Source organism: Tursiops truncatus, chromosome 17 (assembly GCF_011762595.2).
Source record: "Tursiops truncatus isolate mTurTru1 chromosome 17, mTurTru1.mat.Y, whole genome shotgun sequence".
NCBI classification, from domain to species: Eukaryota; Metazoa; Chordata; class Mammalia; order Artiodactyla; family Delphinidae; genus Tursiops; species Tursiops truncatus.
This window is the reverse complement of record NC_047050.1, coordinates 77,843,511-77,862,327: the sequence shown is the minus strand read 5'-3', so window position 1 is coordinate 77,862,327 and position 18,817 is coordinate 77,843,511. Positions and strand designations below refer to the sequence as shown.

At 63.5% G+C, this 18,817-nt stretch overlaps 1 protein-coding gene across 12 annotated transcripts in view; it reads right to left on the bottom strand.

Annotated features, from left to right (window-relative positions):
• Positions 1-30: 30 nt before the first annotated feature.
• MROH1 (maestro heat like repeat family member 1) overlaps positions 31-18,817 on the bottom strand; it is a 67,456-nt gene continuing 48,669 nt past the window's right edge. For 8 of the 12 annotated variants that reach the window (XM_033843031.2, XM_033843038.2, XM_033843032.2 and 5 more), the window contains 15 exons: positions 16,960-17,095; positions 16,734-16,846; positions 15,526-15,678; positions 9,759-9,913; positions 6,589-6,754; positions 5,785-5,981; positions 2,910-3,047; positions 2,449-2,563; positions 1,997-2,143; positions 1,620-1,808; positions 1,288-1,443; positions 1,071-1,205; positions 898-1,000; positions 758-823; positions 31-311 (listed from right to left, as the gene is read on the bottom strand). In XM_033843031.2, the coding sequence (XP_033698922.1) occupies positions 226-311; positions 758-823; positions 898-1,000; positions 1,071-1,205; positions 1,288-1,443; positions 1,620-1,808; positions 1,997-2,143; positions 2,449-2,563; positions 2,910-3,047; positions 5,785-5,981; positions 6,589-6,754; positions 9,759-9,913; positions 15,526-15,678; positions 16,734-16,846; positions 16,960-17,095 (2,055 nt within the window). In that variant the 3' untranslated portion in view covers positions 31-225. Of the gene's footprint in view, positions 312-757; positions 824-897; positions 1,001-1,070; positions 1,206-1,287; positions 1,444-1,619; positions 1,809-1,996; positions 2,144-2,448; positions 2,564-2,909; positions 3,048-5,784; positions 5,982-6,588; positions 6,755-9,758; positions 9,914-15,525; positions 15,679-16,733; positions 16,847-16,959; positions 17,096-18,817 lie in introns of those variants that run through there. The other 4 variants (XM_073794280.1, XM_073794279.1, XM_073794281.1 and 1 more) reach the window with 4 other exon arrangements.

The following is an 18,817-nucleotide window of genomic DNA, read 5'->3' as shown; positions in this document are numbered from 1 at the left end:
CAGAAGGAGAGGCCACGTCACTGCGGCACCTGCTGAGCAGCAAATGGCTTTATTGGGGAGGGGGGGGGACAGCGACGTGCCCACCCTTGTGGCCCCGGCCCTCCCTTGCTGTGTGGGCCTGGGGGCTCCCCTCGGGCAGGGGGCCCCTTAGGGCCCCATCTCGGAGGTTCGGTTCAGGCCGGCAAGGCCGGTATTGCGTGTAGGGGCAGCGCTGCCACGGGAGCCTCAGGCGAACTTCACCAGGCGGCCCAGAGTCTCCGCAGCTTTCACGCGCACCGCGGGGGCCGGGTCCTTGAGCAGGAGCTGGAGTGCTGGGGGACAGGGAGCCGCTGCTGGGGGCTCCTCTGCGGCCCTCTGAGAACTGACCGTCCGAGCCCGCGGTCCCGCCCACACCCCGCTAGCAGCTGCGGCTAAGGCTGAGCCCCCCCTTTCTTGGCGCGCTGAGCCTGGGGGCCAGGACCCCCGAGGCTCACACCCCACCCTGTGCGTGGGGGCCGCCCGCCCACCGCCCTCCTAAGACAGGCCTCTGCCGGGAGGGCTCAGGAGCCAACGGAAAGATAGTTTTTCCTTTTTTAGTGTTTTTTAAGCTCTTTTGGAACAGTCAAGAAGTTTCCGTGAATTACTAGAGACGATGAGGTCACCAGTGACAGGGAAAAAATCCTTGAAATCCAGGAAAATCACTTAGTCCCCCCTGGTGCCCACAGGGTCAGCGCGGCCCAGCGCGCCGTGGGGGGCGGGGCCCAGGGCTGGGGCTCACCCGCCAGGAGCTGTTCCAGGTCCACCTGCGGCCGGCGCTCAGCCTCCACGTGCAGTGCCAGGAACCCTGCGGGGCGGGGGTGGGGCCGGGGTCAGGGCCCGCGCCGTGGGGAGCGGGAGGGGGGCCCAGGGCAGCCTCACCTGTGAGCATGGGGGCCGCGGCGCGGATGTCCTCCCAGCTGCTCTTGAAGTAGAACAGGCTGGTGCTCAGCAGGCGGCCCAGCAGGTCGGGGAAGTGGTGCATCTGCAGGAGGCCCTCAGTCAGGCCCCGCCCCCGCCCTGCCGCCCCGCCCCCACCCCGCCCCGCCCCTCACCAGGTGCTTGCAGGTGGTGTTGAGGAACTCTCCGAAGTGCAGGCCCCGGCCCTCCTGCAGGTGCTTCTGGAAGATGGCTGCCAGCTCCTCACACTCCAGGTTGGGGCCGCACATGCGCAAGGCGAACCTGCAGGCCTGCAGGGCACAGGTCGAGCCCTGAGTCCCTGAGTCCCTGAGTGAGTCCGGCCCGGCCTGCCCATGCCCTCTGGCTACTCACAGCAGCCACTGGGGGCTGGGGGTCCTGCAGGTGCAGCAGCAGGGGCGCGAGCCCGCCAACAAGCTGCTCCAGGAAGACGTCCTCGCAGTCCCCCTGGCAGGCTTTGTTGAGGTGCCCGAAGAGGCGGATGGACGCAGAACGGAACTCCACCTTTTCCTGGGGCGGGGTGGTGGGCGGCAGGTGTCACCCTATGGGGCCCTCCCCAGAGCTGCCCATCCGTCGACCCCGGGGCCCGGCCCTGAGCGTGCGGTGGTGACACGGCTTGCGGGGCCCGGAGAGGAAGGGGCAGGAGCCAGGCTGGCGTGGCCAGGGGCGGGGCTGGCGGGGCCTACACTGTCGAAGAAGGGCCGGATGCGGATGGCAACGTGCAGCAGCACCGAGCGCAGGTCCCAGGCCTCCACCAGGTCCAGCAGCCTCGCGAGGCCCACCATGGCCTCCAGGGCCACCAGGCTGTGCGGGTCATCCCCGTCGTCCAGCCCACCGATCATGGCCGTCAGGAGTTGGGGGCCATGGGCCCGTACCTGGGGACGCCACACATACCCGTGTGCCCAGGTCATGCTGTGGAGCGGCCCAGCGCCCCACCCTCCCGGTGCCATCTCCGCGCCCACGCCCACCGCCTGCCCCGTGCCCACCTGGGTCTCCTCACTGGCTGCAGCTCTGCCGTCTCCCTCCCGGGGACGGGGCCCCAGAGGGCTGGCCAGCCCCTCACCTTATCCGGGGAGCCCGAGGCAACGTTGGCCAGGCCCCGGAGCACCAGTCTCCGCACACGGGCGCACGTGTCCTTCTGCCGCGCCAGCAGGTTGTCCAGCAGGGACTCCAGGAGCATCAGGTCGTTCACCGTGTTGCTGCTAAGCAGCTGGGGGCAGAGGTGCTCTGACCGCCCTTGCCCCACTAACCCCAGGCTCGCCCCGCCCCCTCCCCACCACTGCACTGGGCAGCCCTCCCAGTCGCAGGTCACTTTGAGGAGGGGACGTGGCGAAGGCCAGCTGAGGCCTGTATGCCAAGCCTGAGCTCCTGGCCTCCCCGGAACTCCTGACCCAGCCCCACCCTGGCCCCTGCTGCCATGGCCTGGGGCAGGTTTTCCAGGGGGAGGCCTGAGCCTGCCTGTCGGGGAGGGGTCCCCGCTGCCTCTATTCGTGATCTAGAGCACGTGGCTCCTACCTCGGCCAGGAAGGCTGTGGAGCTGACCCTCTGCATCTCGTACACGCTGCTCTGTGTGGCGAAGAGCGCCTTCATCATCAGGGGCAGCCGGGGGCCCGCGAACTTGGCCATGGCGCTGGGAAGGAGGCTACACTGGGCAGGGCTGGGGCCTCAGGCCTCCCCCGAGCATGTCCCACTCCCATGTGGGCCTGGGGGCACTTCCGCCTCCCAGCCTGCACTGTCTGCGCCCTCCAGCCCGTGAGCCCCCCGCCCGCTGCCGGGCCCTGCACGTCCTCCGCCTCCAGACACGCCCCTCCCAGCCCGCCGGGCCTAGAGACCACAGCTGCCCCCACGCACCTGCTCCTCATGCTGGGCCCCCTCCCAGGCGCCACTGGGGGCCCCCGGATGGTACCTGAACAGTACCTGGCTTGTTAGAGCCCAGCCAGCACCAGAACTGGGGTGCGCGGGCCGCGCCTGCTCACCTGGCCAGCCGGGTGACCCCCTCCTCGTGCCCAGCCGAGGTCCTGAGCAGCTGCCAGCCCCCCTCCAGTTCCATGCGCTGCACCACGTCATCGTTGCCGCCTCGGAGAAGCACGGCCTGCAGCGCATCCACTGCGGAGCTGCGGAGACACGGGTGCGGCTGGCAGGGCTCCCAGCTCAGGCACACACCTGTCCTGCTGGCAGACATGCCCCGGGGCTACCCAGCCTGCTCCCTACCAGCAGGATCCTGTGGGGCGCAGGCTCTGGGCTCTCCCCTCCCCCTCATCTGGGCACCACTGTGGACCCTCTGGTCTCAGGCAGACTGCTCCTGTCTCCCCAACCCCCATGAGGGGCAGCTGGGGGCTCTGCAGGTAGTGTCCCCAAGGCCCCTGGAGCAGTTAAGGCCCTCAGGTTAATTTTAGGGTAACAATCAGCTGTCTTCACCTGCCTTAAAGACCTTCATTTAATTTAAAAAAAAAAAAAAAGGTGAAAAGAAAATAGAGAAAACCCTTCATAAAAATGAATTCAAGAGGCAGACCAGAGCCTGACTCCTGCCTGGGCCAGGCAGCCCCGTCTGCCACGCCCCGCTGGCCCTCTCTCTCGTAGGAGGGGCCCAAGGAGGCAGAAACCAGCTGGAATTGCGCGTCCGCCCCCCTCATTTGATGAACCCTTCCCCAGCTCAGGCAGAGGGTGCAGGGCTGCCAGTGAGCAGGCAGCAGGGGCAGGACCCCAGACAGCACTGGGGACAGCAGTGCTGGCCCAACATGGACCTGGCAGAGACTCACACCACGACCTGCGGCCCGGAGAGACAGCACGTCAGGGTCCCCAGGGCCTCACAGGGAGGGCCTCAGGGCCGCGCCCCCAGCCCCGTGCTGACCCCCTCTCTCCTGACATCGACCACCTCCCGTGTCAGGGCCCGTGTGGGCCCTCAGACGTGAGCGCATCAACGTAGGCGCCGTCCCCGGGGCTCCTGGCCCAAGGGCACGTGCCCACCCCAGGGCAGTGCGCTGGACCGTCCTCGGGGCGGTCAGGCGTCAGCTGCACGGGGTCTTCCTGTGACCTCGACGGCTCAGCCGCTGGGGTGCAGGGGCAGCCAGGGGCCTAGGCGCTTGGAGCGTGAGGGCCAGGCCTCGCCAGCTGCGCAGCACAGGCCTCACATCTGGGGAGGGGCGGGGGTGGCTGTGGGGGCATCTGACGCGTTTTTGGAGGCCCCGTGACTGGTCCTGGCCCAGGGGTCCCGGCAGCCCAGGAAGCAGATGCTGGTAGACTCCCCCAAGCCCGCCGTATGCACACAACCCCCTGCCCCCACCTGGGCCCAGCTCCAGCCTCATGGTCGTCCCGGGGTGGAATGAGGGCTGTGGGGGTGCCCCTGGTGGGGGCGGGGAGGGATCTGGTGTCCACCGACAGCTGGACAGTCTCCCCGGCTGTGCGTCCACAGACTATACCCAGCTGGGTCCCCACCCCAGGGAAGATACTGGAAGGTGGCTCCCACTGTCCCAGGAGCTCTGCAATCCCAGCAAAGGCCCAGACACGGGGGGGGGGGGGGGCCTGCATGTGGGGCGCCCACACCGACTGCAGGCACAGAAAACCATTCCAGCCACGCGGTCACCGGGCAGATGCCCACGGTGCCTGCCAAGGAGTCCCGCACGGTGTGGGCAGGGCCGGGCCACAGCTAGGGCCCAGCAGCTCTGCCCCTGGCTCCACACCCTGCTCCAGGCCTCAAGGCCCAGAAGAGGTGCCCCTGGCTCCAGCGAACGGGCAGTGGTGAGGGGCAGGTCTGGCCGAGGAGCAGGTCGACGATTCAGAGGAGGTTCCTCCCCTGCCTGTTCACCCTACTGCCCAGACTTGCCGGGGGTGTGGCGTTTGCAAGGGTCTGACTTGCTGACGAATGGCCTCCATCAGAGCCAAGGCCTGTGCCTGGCACTGCACGCATCCTGGCTCAGGCCCCCCCAGAACCCCTCTTTGGGCCATGGGGCTGTAGGCCCCACAGCTCAGACCACGGTGCTGGAGCCGGTGTGCTAGGCCCGGGGTTGCTTGGGCCGTGTCTGCTGGGCCGTTCACATTTCCACCCGGTCTGCACAGTCAGTCCAGGCCTCCTGACACACAGCCTTCGCTGGAGTGGACGCGTTAGTTCTGTGGTGGGGCAGCCCCGCAGTGGGGCAGGGAGAGCTGACTCTGTCCCTCGTGTGTCCCCAGCCAGACACTGGGGAAGGGTGGGGAGGCGGCCAGGCTGACAGTCACTCAGGCTCCGGTGGCCCCGGGGCGTCAGCTTCCTCTGCTCATCCTGTGGCCCCAGACAGCTGTTTGGAGCCCCGAAGAGCCACCAGGGGGACCAGGAATGTCCCCAGGAGCTGAAACAGCTCCACCCTGCCGTCCCCAGGCTCCTGCCCCAGGACCCACGACCCAGGGCCCCAAACCCCAACGAGAGGCAAGGGGAAGGTGCCTGCACAGGCCAGTGGCACCAGGGGCCTGGCTCTGAGCCAACCCGGCATCACCCGTGTGGCAGCTGGGCCCTCCCCAACAGGGCTGGGGGCCGGGGCCAACCCAGGTGAGAGGCCGCTCTGGGGAGACAGGGAGGCTGCTGCCGAGTTTCTGTCCGAAGATGGGGGGCCCCAGTCAAGTGTAGGAAGAGCCAGAATTTGGAGCTGAAGACTGAGGTCGCAAACACAGAGCGGGCTCGCGCAGACCCTGCTGTGCCCAAGCGTTCCTCGCACTCCGCCCTCCCAAAGGCGGCGCAGCTCACGACCCATCTGATGTCCCCAGGAAGCCCCGCCCCGACTGTCCCCATCCCTCCTGCAGCCCAGGGAAGCTGCACCCCCAGCAGGGACAGCAGCCCACAGACGAGGGTGCCAGGGGCGGAAGGCGGGGCCCGCTTACCTGCAGGGTTCGAGGCTCCGCGAGGCCAGGCCTGAGCTGGCGCTCTTCCTCTCCTTGGCCTGCAGGTTCCTGGGCAGCTGGACACCCACGGTGCAGCTGACCCGCAGCAGCAGCGCCGCAAACAGCTGGGGGTAGAGCTCCAGCACCGCCGGCCCAGACGCCGGGGCAGACGCAACCTCGTACAGTGCACAGGTGGCCTGGGGACGGTGCCACCTCAGCCTCAGTCCTCCCCGCCCCAGGCCAGGTCTAATGAGGTCGGCCACAGCGAAGGCTGGACCCTGCACCCCAGGACCCAAGCTAGCCTGAAGCCCCACTTCCTTAGCAGGTACCCCGTGTCCCCAGAAGTCTTGGGCCCTGGGAGCAGCAGGAGGCGCCTGAGGGGCGGCCGGGTGGGCGGGACGAGGAGCTCAGCCCTGGGGCAGGAGGCGGGCCCAGGGCAGTGTGGCCGCGGGGGGACGGGCTCCCAGCATCTGCTCTCGGTGCTTCAGCAGGAGGGGGAGGAAACTCTCACAGCTGCTGTACTGTGGACACGCTGCCAAGCTGGGTTTATTCTTTTTCCACAGGGTGAAACAGAGGGCGCTCCCTCGGGGACCGACACCTGCGGGGCCTTTACGAGCCTGGGCTCCAAGCTCGCCTGCTCCGGTGCCCCAGTCAGCCGCCAGGTGCCTGCAGGGTGCCACCCAGGCCCACCCCCCCCAGGGGCCCTCCCGCAGCGGCCACACGGTCCCGTACCAGCCTCCTGGACCGGCAGCGGGGAGGGGGGATGGGGGAGGGGCCAGGCGTGCCGCCCCAGAGCTCACTCACCGCAAGGGGCGGCAGGGTGGCCACGCGGTCGGGTGCGCTGCTCAGCAGGAAGGCCCGGCTCTCCTTGAACGGCACGTCCCCGCTCATCTTCTCCAGGAGCAGCCCCAGGACCTGTGTGGCGAGGCCGGGCTCCACGGCCAGCGCCCTCCACAGGGTGCAGGTGTGGCTGGAGCGGGGCAGGAGGACGGTCACCCCGAGGCCACTGCCGGCCCCTGTCGTGCCCAGCAGCCTCAGCTCCAGCCAGACCACGAGCGGCACCCTGACCTCAGACCCGAACTCACCCCTTCCTCTGACCCAGTGGCCTGCAATCAGGCGGCCCGGGGGTGAGCAGAGCTGGCAAGAAAGGGTGGTACAGGGCCAGGGAGAGGAGGCGTCCCCGGAGCTGCCAGAGCAGACACTGGACTTCCTTGGAGGGGGGCAGCGCCACACCAGGCCGCGGGGGCGCCTACAAGTCACTTTTCCCGCACCGAGCAGCACGTGGCCAAGGCAGGCAGGCATGTGAGTGAGGTCAGGCGGAGGCTGCGGGAGGCCCGAGCAGCCTGCAGACCCCGGGTGCTCAGACACATGGGAGGCGGCTGTGCGTCACGTTTACGGAGAGAAGTGACAGACTCCAGATACCTAACTGGACCCGGAAATTCTAAAAATAGCGCACATTTGGAAGCCAACCAACAGCCCTCTAGAAATGAGACACAGGGACTTCCCTGGCGGTCCAGTGGTCAAGACTCTGCACTCCCAATGCAGGGGGCCCGGGTTCGATCCCTGGTCGGGGGACTAGATCCCACATGCTACGCGGTGTGGCCAAAAAGACAAAAAAAAAAAAAAAAGAATTGAGACACCTAACCCTGCACTCAGTGACATATTTGGCACCAGCCTGGATACAGCAGGAGAGAGAAACAATGAACTGGAAGATAAATGGAGGGAGTTACCCAGAACCCGGCAGATAACAATCACGGCGGAAATTCAGAAACAGACATGTAGGGGGTGGGACGAAAAGGTCTGGCAGACATTCGAGAGAGTGTCTGAAGAGGAGGGCTGAAAACCGGTCAGAGCTGATGACAGACACCAACTCACAGGTTCAGGAAGCCCGGTAGCCACCTGGCAGGACAAGGAATGGACACCCACGCCCCCCACCCCCCAAAGGTGCAGAGCGCCACAGACAAGGGGCACCTGGTGTGTCCCCCTCACGACCTCGGCACTACCTGGACGCACAGGAGCCAGAAAAGGACACGTCCTCTTACTCAGACTCAAAGAAAGCACGCGCCCAGCTCAAGTCCCAAACTCTGGCAAATAACCTCCGAGAAGGACAGCTGAATAAATGCATGTTCAGACGCACGAAGTGGGGCTTGTCGCCCCCAGGAGCCGCACGGGGCTCTGGGGGGTGCGCTCCAGCGGGAGGGCGCCAGGGCCCCTCGCCGCCCAGTCTCTGCACACCAGGCAGCTCTGCTGTGACGCGGCGACGGCAGCCACGGGCACGGACAAGGAAACGAAGGTGTGCTCGCTCCCGGAACGCCACCCCGGACACGGACGTTCCGGTTGCATGTGACTTTCTGGACATGAAATATAATTCTTTGGACTTTTCCCCAACCGTTTACAAGTGTAAAGCCCATCGTTGGCTCAGAGGCAGCGGGTGGTGGGCAGATTCGGCCCTGGCCGCACTGTGCCCACCCTGCCCTGACGACCCCGCTCCTATGAACACGCAAAGCACTGGCACAGCAGGAAAGGAGGGACAGCAGCACCCTGCACCCCGAGGACAGCAAAAGAAGCAGGAGAAAGTCCAGAGGGCTCCACTGACGCCACGTTCAAGGTCAGGCAAAACACACCTCTGGCAACAGCAGTCAGACAGCGGCGACCTTTCAGGGAGTTTCGACCGAGCAGGCACGGAGCCCAGTAGGGGCTGGATGCCTGCCCCATCTCCCGCTGCGTGCGGCTGAGGCCCCCCCAGGGCCTGTGGCCGTGTGCGTGCTCCTCTGCGTGAGCCGCACCCATGAAAGGCAGGGACGCAGAGCCGAGGGGCGGGTGCGTGGGCAGACACACTGCCCGCGCAGAGCAGCCATGACGATGACGGGGAGGGCAGGGGGCCGCCCCTGCAGAGGCCTGCACTGCCCAGGGACGCTGTGCCCACGCGGTCGTTCTCAGGGCCACCGCTGGAGAACACAGAGTGTGCAACTTCCAGACTAACTGAGTGGAAGATGAAATTGTAAAAAAGACCCTGTCAATCTAAAAAGGACAATGAAGACGATAAAAAAAAAAGACCAAGAGAAGACACAAAATAAGACAGTGAGTTTAACCCCAACTACCTCAGCAACCGAGAGCGTCTATTTACCCTGGAAAAGGAACACACCTAAACTGCGAGGGCAAAGAAAGGCTGACAGTGACGGGCCGGAGAGGTGACAGCGGCAGACGCTGACAGGCGTGACCTGGGGAGAAGCCACACACCTTGGAACCGGGGGCCCAGAGCGGCGCCGGCATCTAAGTGAGAGCAGAGCAGGCAGCGCGAGCCCATGTCTTGACGGCAGGTGCAGGCGCGTCCGGCCACCCGGGCCGTGGCCACGGGGAAGGGCTGTGCTGCCTCCCCGCACAGGGGCCTCCAGGAGGCCACGGGTGCCGGCCTCCACCCACACCGTGGACAGCAAACCAAGGCAGGAGCAGCGGGCCCTGAGCTCTGGAAGCACTGGGACCACAGCAACGGCCACCTGGAGGCCTCGGAGCAGGAGGGGAGGGACCCCAGGGGCTGTGGTCCACAGGCGGGGCCGGGCACAGGCCCTGGCGCGGAGAAGTCCTGCCCTGAGAGCCCGAGGATGGCGACTTGAGGGTCACCGATGGGAGCTCGGGGACCGGGGTGCGAGTGGGGGGCGGGTCAGAGGTCCCACACTTCGCCCCGCCCCTGGCAACCATGAATTCCCCCTTCCTGGCTCAAGGAGGGGGCCTGGCCCCAGGGGTCTGCTCACAGATGATGGTGGACGCCCTCCAGAGAACCAGCCCTGAGGACTGGCCAGCACAGCCCATGAGAGTGAGCCTGTCTCTACCCAGTCCAGGGCCGGGGTCTCCAGGCTCCCATGCAGAGGGGCTGGGGCCCGTGAACACCACACCAGGGTGGGAGTGACCCCGGAACGTGGAGCCCAGGTGGCTGGAGCCCCGTCCGCCCCCGCAGGCTAGTGGGCACCACGTACCTGTCAAAGGGCAGGGGGCTGCCCAGAAGGCTGGACACCACGGCAGCATGGTGCCGGGCCGCCAGGACGTACACGCTGTGCTGTGCGGCCTGCAGGACGTGCTCCCCGTGGGTCTCCTGCAGCTTGGAGCACAGCACGCTCACGATCTCGGGCACCTGTGGGCGAGGAAACCGCGGTTAGGCCTACAGCGGGGACACGCCCACACCAGGGGCCAGTCCCCCGTGGCCAGGGTGCAGGGGCCCCGGGGAGACTGGCTGGCCAAGGTGGGGGGAGGGAAGTCCTGTGAGATCAGAGCTCCCTGCTGCCGGCACCCGATGGAGAGCCGGAGCCCAGAGCCCTCGGGGCCGAGAGAGCCAATCCCACATTCCACACGGGAAGCGACGGGGACCCAAGAGGGGCCTGCCGGGAGGAGGCACTGAGACACACACAGGCGTGTGCAGGGCAGATCGGGACGGGAAGGCCCCAGGGTGAGTGCTGAAGCTGACGGGGTGGCCCAGCCTGTCCCTGGAGGCAGGACACACACGGGCTGCCCGGCCCCACACCACCTCCCGTGCAGCCCTGTGCCCAGACTGAGGCCACAGCTGGGCCGGGAGAGGGCCGGCAGCCTCAGGCAGGCTTCATGGGCTGCAGCTGCTGCAGAGGCCACAGACGGGCACCCAGGGCACGGTCGCCAGCGTGGGCCCCGCGCCACGGGGGTGCTGCCCACGACGGTCTGGGCTGCGCAGCTGGGAAGCACCCTGGTGCAAGGTGAAAGCTGATGACAGAGCACTGGACACGGCCCCAGGGACATGGTCCCCGGGACGGGCAGCTGGCAGTCCTTGGGCTCCGCCAACCCTGGGCTCCTGGGCAGGGCTGGCTGAGGAACCTGCCCGGGGACCTGGGCCGCAGGAGCAGCGGGAAGGGACTGGCGCGGGGGCACGGGGCGTGGTCCTCGGCAGGGGAGGCGGCGCTGCGTGTCCAGTGCTGCCTGGGCTGGGCCTCAGGGAGGGGCACTGCCGCCGCCATTTCTCGAAGGACTTGTAAGCGTAACGAGGCTGTTTTCTTTTTATGACCTCGAGTCCAGAAGGTTGATAACCCCGCTCACAGGCATCCGCACCTCCTTCTAAGGACCTGAACCTCTTTGCTTTGCCCCCGCCCGCCTGCCCAGCCCCTCGGCCGGCCCAGCTGCGTCTCCCTGACGAGACAGGCCGCCGCACTAAGGAGCCTCCCCGTGTTCCTGCCTGGGGACCTGGGCGGGCAAGTGGTGCTTTAGTGGAGCAGCCTTCGCCGCCGCTGGGCCGGTGCCCCCCGCCAGCCGTGGGCACGGCGACGTTCGCAGACAGATGCGCCGGGACGTTCCAGTCCACGCTGCCCCTGAAACAGGCCCGCCCGTCTCCGGGGCGCGGGGCACGGCTCCTCTCCGGTCTCCCGGGCTCTTTCTTGGTCGCCTGAAGATGTGCAGGCCTGGCGGACTCGCGCACTTGTGCGGTTCCTGCGCAGACGCGGAGAGAGCGGCCTCCCTGCAGAAGCCTGTCCCTGTCGCCCCAGGTTCTCAAGCGTTGGAGTACAGTTGCCCGTAGATATGCTTCGCGGTACGTGGAACCTCTTACGTAATGTTCCGCTTCCTCACTTCGCCTTCTTGGACGTTGGTTCTCCTTCTGTGGCTTGTCTTGACAGAGCTTCCTCCCTAATCGTTTCCCTGGGCTCATCCATCTTCTTCTCTAACGTCGTCCTCGCTGTTGCATGTGCTTCTCAGCAGCTGTACCCGCTGGCGCCCGTGAGCAGCTTGAATCTGCTTCCTGCGAACCCTGATGGCAGCGCCCGGGCGCTCAGGCGTGGCGGGCTCTGGGGCTGCATCGGCACCGGGTTCTCGGCTTCCCAGGACTGGTGAGCAGGAGCCGCACCCTAGGCCTGCAGGGCTGCTCCCGCGCCTCTCGGTGGCAAGCCCCGCGGGGGCCCTTTAACCTCCCCTCACACCTGGTCTAGGCTGTTTCCTCGCAATAGCCTCACGGAGCTGTAACTGCGCACCACAGACTTCGCCCATTCTAAGTGTACAAGTCAGTGGTTTCCGTATATTCACAGGGTTGTGCAGCCACGATTTTAGAGTATTTCTATCACCCGAAAAGAAACCTGATTTCCACCAGCAGTCACTCCCCAGTTCCCCCGCCCCACCCCGGCAACCACGAATCCACTTTCCGTGTCTGGATTCGCCTCTTCTGAACATTTCAGAGAAATGGAATCACACTCTATGGGGCCTTTTGTGACCAGCTTCTTTCACTTTGCCAAGTGTTTTCCAGGCTCCTCCATGCTGCGGCAGGAATCAGCCGTCACTCCTTCCTGCTGCTGAGTAATGTTTCACTGAACGGACAGATCCAGCTACTAACTGATGGGCGTCTACGTCGTTGCCATGGTTGGGCTGCCAGGCGCGTGTCGGTACAGGTTCCCATGGGCATGGGCCCACCTCTCTCGGGTACACGCCTAGCAGTGGAACTGCTGGGTTGGGCGGCGCTTCTGTGTCTAACGCCTGCCGGGCTTCTCTGCAGCAACGGCTTCACTTCCCACGCCCGCTGTTTATTAAGAGAAGTCTGTTCTTTCCCGGCATGTCCATCCTGCCCTCCACCTGACCAGCCTGGCTTGCTGGCGGAGGGGCTCAGCCCGGTCACGGGTCACCTGCTAGGACCACTTTTTCTGATTTAGTGTCAGAGAAACTCAAAGTCCAACAGTGTCCAGGTGTCTCTAGGGGGTCCCCCTGCCAGGCTCTCAGGGCAGGAAAGAAAAGGGTGGCCCCACGGCCCCCATGGGTACCGATACCAGTGACCATGCCACATGAGACAGAGGTGGCACGTCGCAGACAGGCTGAAGGTTTAAGTCAGGAACACAGCACCCGGGGTGGGTGTGCTGAGTGTGTCTGGGAGCCTGAGCCAGGAGGAGACAGCCCAGCAGCTCCCTGAGAGGCCAGGAGCAGGCTCGGTGTGTTGGGCCCAAGGAGAGGCACCTGGATTTATCAAGGACGGGTGGGACCCGAAACTATTAAGGAACTCCTAGAAGAAAACAGGGGGAAATCTTCAGGACATTAGGTTTGGCAATGATTTCTTGGATGTGATGCCCAAAGCACAGGCAACAAAAGCAAACACAGGCATGTGGAACTATATCAAACTTTAAAACTTTTATGCATCAAAGGACACGGTCATGAGTGTGAAAAGACAACCTATGGAATGGGAAAAATATCTGCAAATCATATATCCGATAATGGGTTAATATCCAGAATATATAAAGAACTCCTACAATTCAACAACAACAAAAAAATCAAATAATCTGATTTAAAAATGGGCAAAGGACGCAAACTTCTCCAAAGAAGACATACAAATGGCCAACAAGCATATCAAAAGACGCTCAACAACACTAATTACGTGGGACGTGCAAATCAAAACCAACATGACATACCACGTCACACCCATCAGGGTGGCGGCTATCAAACCAACAGGTATTTAAAGGAAACCGTGATTAGAGAAATAGAATACAAGTTAACACAGAGACACTTGATATACAAAAATATTAAATGAAAGAATATTACCAATATTAATAATTATAGAGGTCTGTTCATTTCCTCTTTTAGCTAATTAAAATAATATGCCATATTGTACTTCTGAGGCTTAGGGGAAGATGTCCATTCCTGAAGAACTTTCGTTATGTAAAATATATATATATATATATATATACATATAAACATTAAAAAAAGAGAAAACAGGTATTAACAAGTGCTGGTGAGGATGTGGAGAAACTGGAACCCCTGTGTGCTGCTGGTGGGGATGTAAACTGGTGCAGCCACTAAGGAAAACAGTACGGCAGTTCCTCAAAACATTCCAAATAGAACTACCCTATGATCCTGCAAATCCACTTCTGGGTATTTACCCAAAAGAAAACAGGACCTCGAAGGGATATGTATTACACCCACGTTCATAGCAGCATTATTCACAGTAGCCAAGAGGCGAAAGCGGCGCACGTGTCCATCCACAGATGAACAAGCAGACAAAATGCGCCGTGTGTACACACACAACAGGACCACCGGCGGCCACTGCCTGCGGCCTGGTCTGTCCCCTCCCCCCACACAGAGCCTCCAGGGCACCTCTCTACCACTCCAGCCTGACCCGGCCGGAAGCCCCACTGAGTGCAAGATAAGAGCCAAACCTTGGCTCATCAAACCCCGACGAGGACTCACGGCCGTGCCCTGTGCCGCCCTCCTCCTCCCCCAGCCCGCTTCCCCTCCTAGGAGGAGTGCGCCACGATGGCACGCTCCCCTCCCGGCGCCGCGCCTGCACTGCGGCCCCTCCCCCGCTCCCTGGGATCCACCCAGTACAGGCCCTGCACCCAGAATATACAAAGTGCGTCTGCAAATCAATAAGCAAAGCACAGACAAGCCGGAAGAAAGATGGGCAAGGCTGGTGTCCTCACAGCAGACGACGTCTGAACAGCCAGGAAGTGTGCCAAAGCGCGCCACTGCGTAAGCCGCCAGAGAAACGCGAACAAAACCCAACCAGGAAGCCGTTGCACACCCACCAGAAGGGACAGAAACGGCGTCGGCAGGGGCGTGGCATGCGGGAGCTGAACGGCCTGGAGCGCCATCTGACAGCCCCGGGACAGCTGCACGGGGGGCGGGGGGGGCCTCTCCTGCAGGCCCCAGTCGCTCTCCTGGGTGTGTCTCCAACCAAAATGTACCCTCAGGTCCAACGGACCCGCGCTCTGGCAGCACTCTCAGTGCTCAGACTGGGAACTGCCCAAGCGCTCACGGAGGTGGGTGGGTGCGTGACGTTGCCCTCACGGCGAGGAGGAGCAACGCTCGGGCCAGGCCGGGAGACGCGCCGTCTCACAGGCTACCGTCATGTGGGGCAGACTGGGGCAGACGTGAGGCCCCTCTACATGAGGTGCGCGCCGAGGCACGGTCTGTGCTGCAGAGCGTCTGCTGGGGTATAAGGGACTCTGGAGTGGGTAGGACCTCTGCTCCTGCCTGTGCGAGCCCCCAAGGCCATGCACTTAGGACAAACCCCCTTCTGCTGCTATGCTTCACTTTAATGGGGAGCTTAACTCTCCCTCTAGGCACATGGGACCCCACCTGCCAGGCCACCGGCTCTCCAGGATTCAAAGACACGCGTTCTAGAAATCCCCTGATCCTCGGAGCCTGCCTCAGACCTACACCTACGAGGACCTGGGCACGTCTGTCATGGTGGCTGCCGATGCATGTCTGGGCACTATGGGGACAGCCACGTGAGCTCACGGCCAGAAGGACTCAGAGGCGATGGGCAGGGCAGCACCTGAGTGTCCCGGGCACCTCTGCTCTGGGCCAGACCCGCCGTGGAACCCTTTGTGCAGGCACCTGGGGACCCTCTGGACCTGCGTCTTCACCAGCAGGTGAAGCAGGGAGCTCAGCCAGTGCTGGCTCGGCGCCAAGTGATAGCCCCTAGCACTGACATTGCCCTCTCGATTGCCTTTTCTACCCTTAAGTTCTCAGCAGTTACTTGCACTTAATTCTGTCTTCAAAGAGAAGAGAAAGATTTGTCCAAATCAGGCCCACAGGGAAAAGGAGCTGAGCACTGAGGGCCAAACCTCCACAGGGCACGGGTTGGGGGTGAGGGAGTGGGGTGGGGCGCCCCAAGTTACCCAGCCCCGCCCACCCACACTCTTGGCCTGTCCCAGACAAGACCACGCCCACGCCTGGCCCCTGACGAGCCCCGCGCCGGCCACGCCCCTGCCCGCCCCCGCCCATCCGAGCCCCAGCCCCGCCCAGCCCCACCTTCTCCAGGAGCACGTGGCCCCGCTCCTTCAGCAGGCAGTTGACGATCACTGCAGCGGCTCGGGAACAGTTCTGGTCGGGGTCTCCCAGGCCCTCAAACAGCGTTAGCAAGAGGCTGATGAGCTGATCTGGCGGGAGGCGCTTGCCAATAATCTAGGAGGACAGTTGCGTCAGGAAGACTTCAGCACACCTTCCAGGCGTAACATCCCAGGGGCTCGAGTTTCCTGGGAAGGGCTGACATTGCCGCCTCTCAAATCCCTCCTCCAGCCTTTCCCACCCTCATACAAGCCCTGTACGCCTTCGGGAGCTCCTGCCAGTGCAAGGGTGGGGTGGCCCATGCACGGGAGCCCCTGTCCCCAGACTGAAGCCTGGCCAGGTCCCGGAGGCAGCCTCCAGGGCCTCCAGGCCCAGGCCCCTGGAAGGGGGGGTCCCTGGGCAGCTGCAGGGCCCAGGTCAGTGTGCCCTCCCTGAGGTTCCTCCTGACCAGTGGGGTGGGCTGGGAGTGGCCCTGGTGGTGCAGCCTCTCTAGAACTCTCTAGAATGCAGAGAGTCAAGGGTAGATGGTGGCATGCATGTTCCACCCTGGACCGCCCGGCCACCAAGACTCTACGGACCTTCAGCTCCCCCTGCAGCCCCTGTCCTTCCCTCCACATAAAAGAGAGCAACCAGAAGTTAAAGCAGATGAACTTTGTACAAAGAAGAAATAAAAGTGGTTTAATACCCATGAAGTCTGATCCCAAACACAGAGTTCCGCTGTGCCTGGACTCGCCCAGGGCGGGGCCTCCGCTTCCCAGTGTCTGAGCCCGCCCCCACCCGACAAAGGGCCCTGTTGACCCCCTCCCCTTCCTTCTTTGGCTGGAGAGAAAGCCTCCTGACCCCTGAGGGCCATTTCCAGTCACCAAGTGGGACAACAGCGCCGCCCTGGCTTGGGGGCTCACGGGTGGGCTAGGGGCAGCTTTCTCAACCCTCTGGGGCCGGAGCTGAGCTCCTGCCCACACCCTCCCCGCTGGGCCTCGGAGGGAGGGGGGACCCCAGCAAGCACAGGAGGGGGCGGGAGGTGGTGCTGGACACCGAACTCTCTGAGTGAGACCCGTCCGCGTGCCCGGCCCGGCACCCGTGGAGCCCGTGCAAGAGAGGAGCTGCCGCAGAGGCCCCCTGGGCCCCGACGGTGCGGCCCCTCCTTCCCTCGCAGAGGCCCTGGCAGGTACCTGGGCTACGCTGTGGCAGGTGTGGAAGAGGATGGCGGGGTCAGGGTGCCCCAGGCCGTCCTTGAGGGTGAGGAGCTGCTCAACCACATCGTCCTGATAATCGCGGGAGAAGCCTGCAGAGGCGGGAGGGAGCGCAGGGCTGGGTGGAGGCCTCCCCTGGCCTCCAGAGGCCCAGACTCTGCTCCCTCACCACACCCCCTGCACCTCTGCCCAGCCAGGGGCTCACCCTCGTAGCCCAGCTGGAGGTAGAGCAGGGAGTAGACACAGCTCACAGCCTCCTGGCGGGTGGCAGGCCATAGGTCCGCGCACCGTGGGGAGAAGAGGCCGAGGAGGAGGCCCAGGTTGTGGAAGGGCACCAGGGCCTGGAGAGGCAGATGTGCGGGTGCTGGAGGGGCACGGGGGCAGAGGTCCAGAGATGGGGGCTGGAGCTCTGGAGATGCTGCGGTGGGCAGGTGCCACCCACACCCAGATTCGGGCAGGGGTGTGAGCAGCAGGGCAGCCCCTGTCCACCCCTGTGGCCAGCAGGGCCCCTGTCAAGCTCCTCCTCCTGCATGGCGAGCCCCACCCCCCAAGTGCAGGTCCCTAAGAGGGGAGGAGGGCCGGGCGAGTAGGTGTGTGCAGGCAGAGGGACGGTCGGGCTCTGCTGCCTCGGCAGACACATGGGAAGCCCCCGCCCCAGAAGGCAAGGCCCCCGTCAGGTAAGGGGGCTGCTGCGTGAGACCCCTCTCCTCCTAACTGGGTCCTGGTCCCACCTTTCAGAGCCTTTCCTGCTCTCCTCAAATACTAAGCCTTCCCGACCCTGCTCTTAGCAAAGGGCCTTGTTTCCTATGCCCTGGACCTGGGGATGTCAACTTCCGCCCCCGCCATCACTCAGCCCTCGGCCTTCCCGGCCCCACCACTCTGCTGTCAGCCCCCCACACGAGAGGCCTCCCCAGGGAAGCAGCCCACCCTGCCCCCGCCCTGCACGGGCTCCTAAGGACGGGCAGGGCTCCCAGGCTGCTGCTCTCCCAGAAGTCACTAAGGGGACCTGCACAAGGCAGGGAGGCCGGAGCGCTGGACAGAGGACCCCCCGGCTGCTGCTCTCTTAGAGAGGGCAGAGCTCTGTCTCATCACAAACAAACATGAACTCTGGTTGGACCAGGGTTACATGAAAAACAGGCCACAGGGGAACCTGGGTGGGAAAAGCCGTGTAAGCGAGCAAACAGATGCTTCTGGAACACGACGAAGAAGAAATACTGCCAACCAAATCAAGCATCGCGCTTAAGAGTGAGACCGTAAAGGCTCGGGGCTGCCGCCAGCTTTCATCTTCAGCACGGACTAACATGCATCAACATCGGGGGAGAAAGGCCAAAGTCGCGGCATTTGTAAACTATGATGACTGTATCTGAGGAGTACAGAGAACTAACCAAAAATTCACTAGAAACAACAACGGAATCTTATAAACTAGCCAGTTCCTAAATACCCAATAGTCCATAGTTTTCCTGCCTACCAGCAATCAGCAAATTATTAAATACGGTGGAAGAAAAAGTTACGCTGACAACGGCAACAGAACCTGCGACCCAGAAACTGCTTCTGAGGGGCCCAGGGGGACCTGGATGGAAAGGCCCATTATTAAAAGATGTTACTGCTCAACACACGAAAATGTGGGGTGCGTGCCCCCACAAAGCCGCGCTGGGAGCATCTGAGGACTGCGTCCAATCTACCCTAAAACCCCCTGATTAATGGCCTTGAAAGAACCGTGAAGTTCTGAAAACGTAAAAAGCTGCTTACTCTTAGCAAATATTAAAACGCATAATAACCGCGCGGTTCTTGGACCAAGCTCCTTCTCCCCCGCTCCAACCACCGAATAATACTTGCCTTTTCCGCAGCATTTCGTGGGTTCACATCCCCCTGCCTTTGCCCAAACTGCTGCTTCTGCCGCGAACGCCCTCCTTCTCTCCTTTCACACCCAGGTCCCCATCACCCGTTCCCTCCTCCGGGGAGCACGTCAGGCGCCAGTCCCGGCCCATGATCCCGCTCCCAAGGACGAGGGTGCCCATCAGATCGACACCGGGCGGCCAGCCCTGAGGACAGTTCCTGGCCCT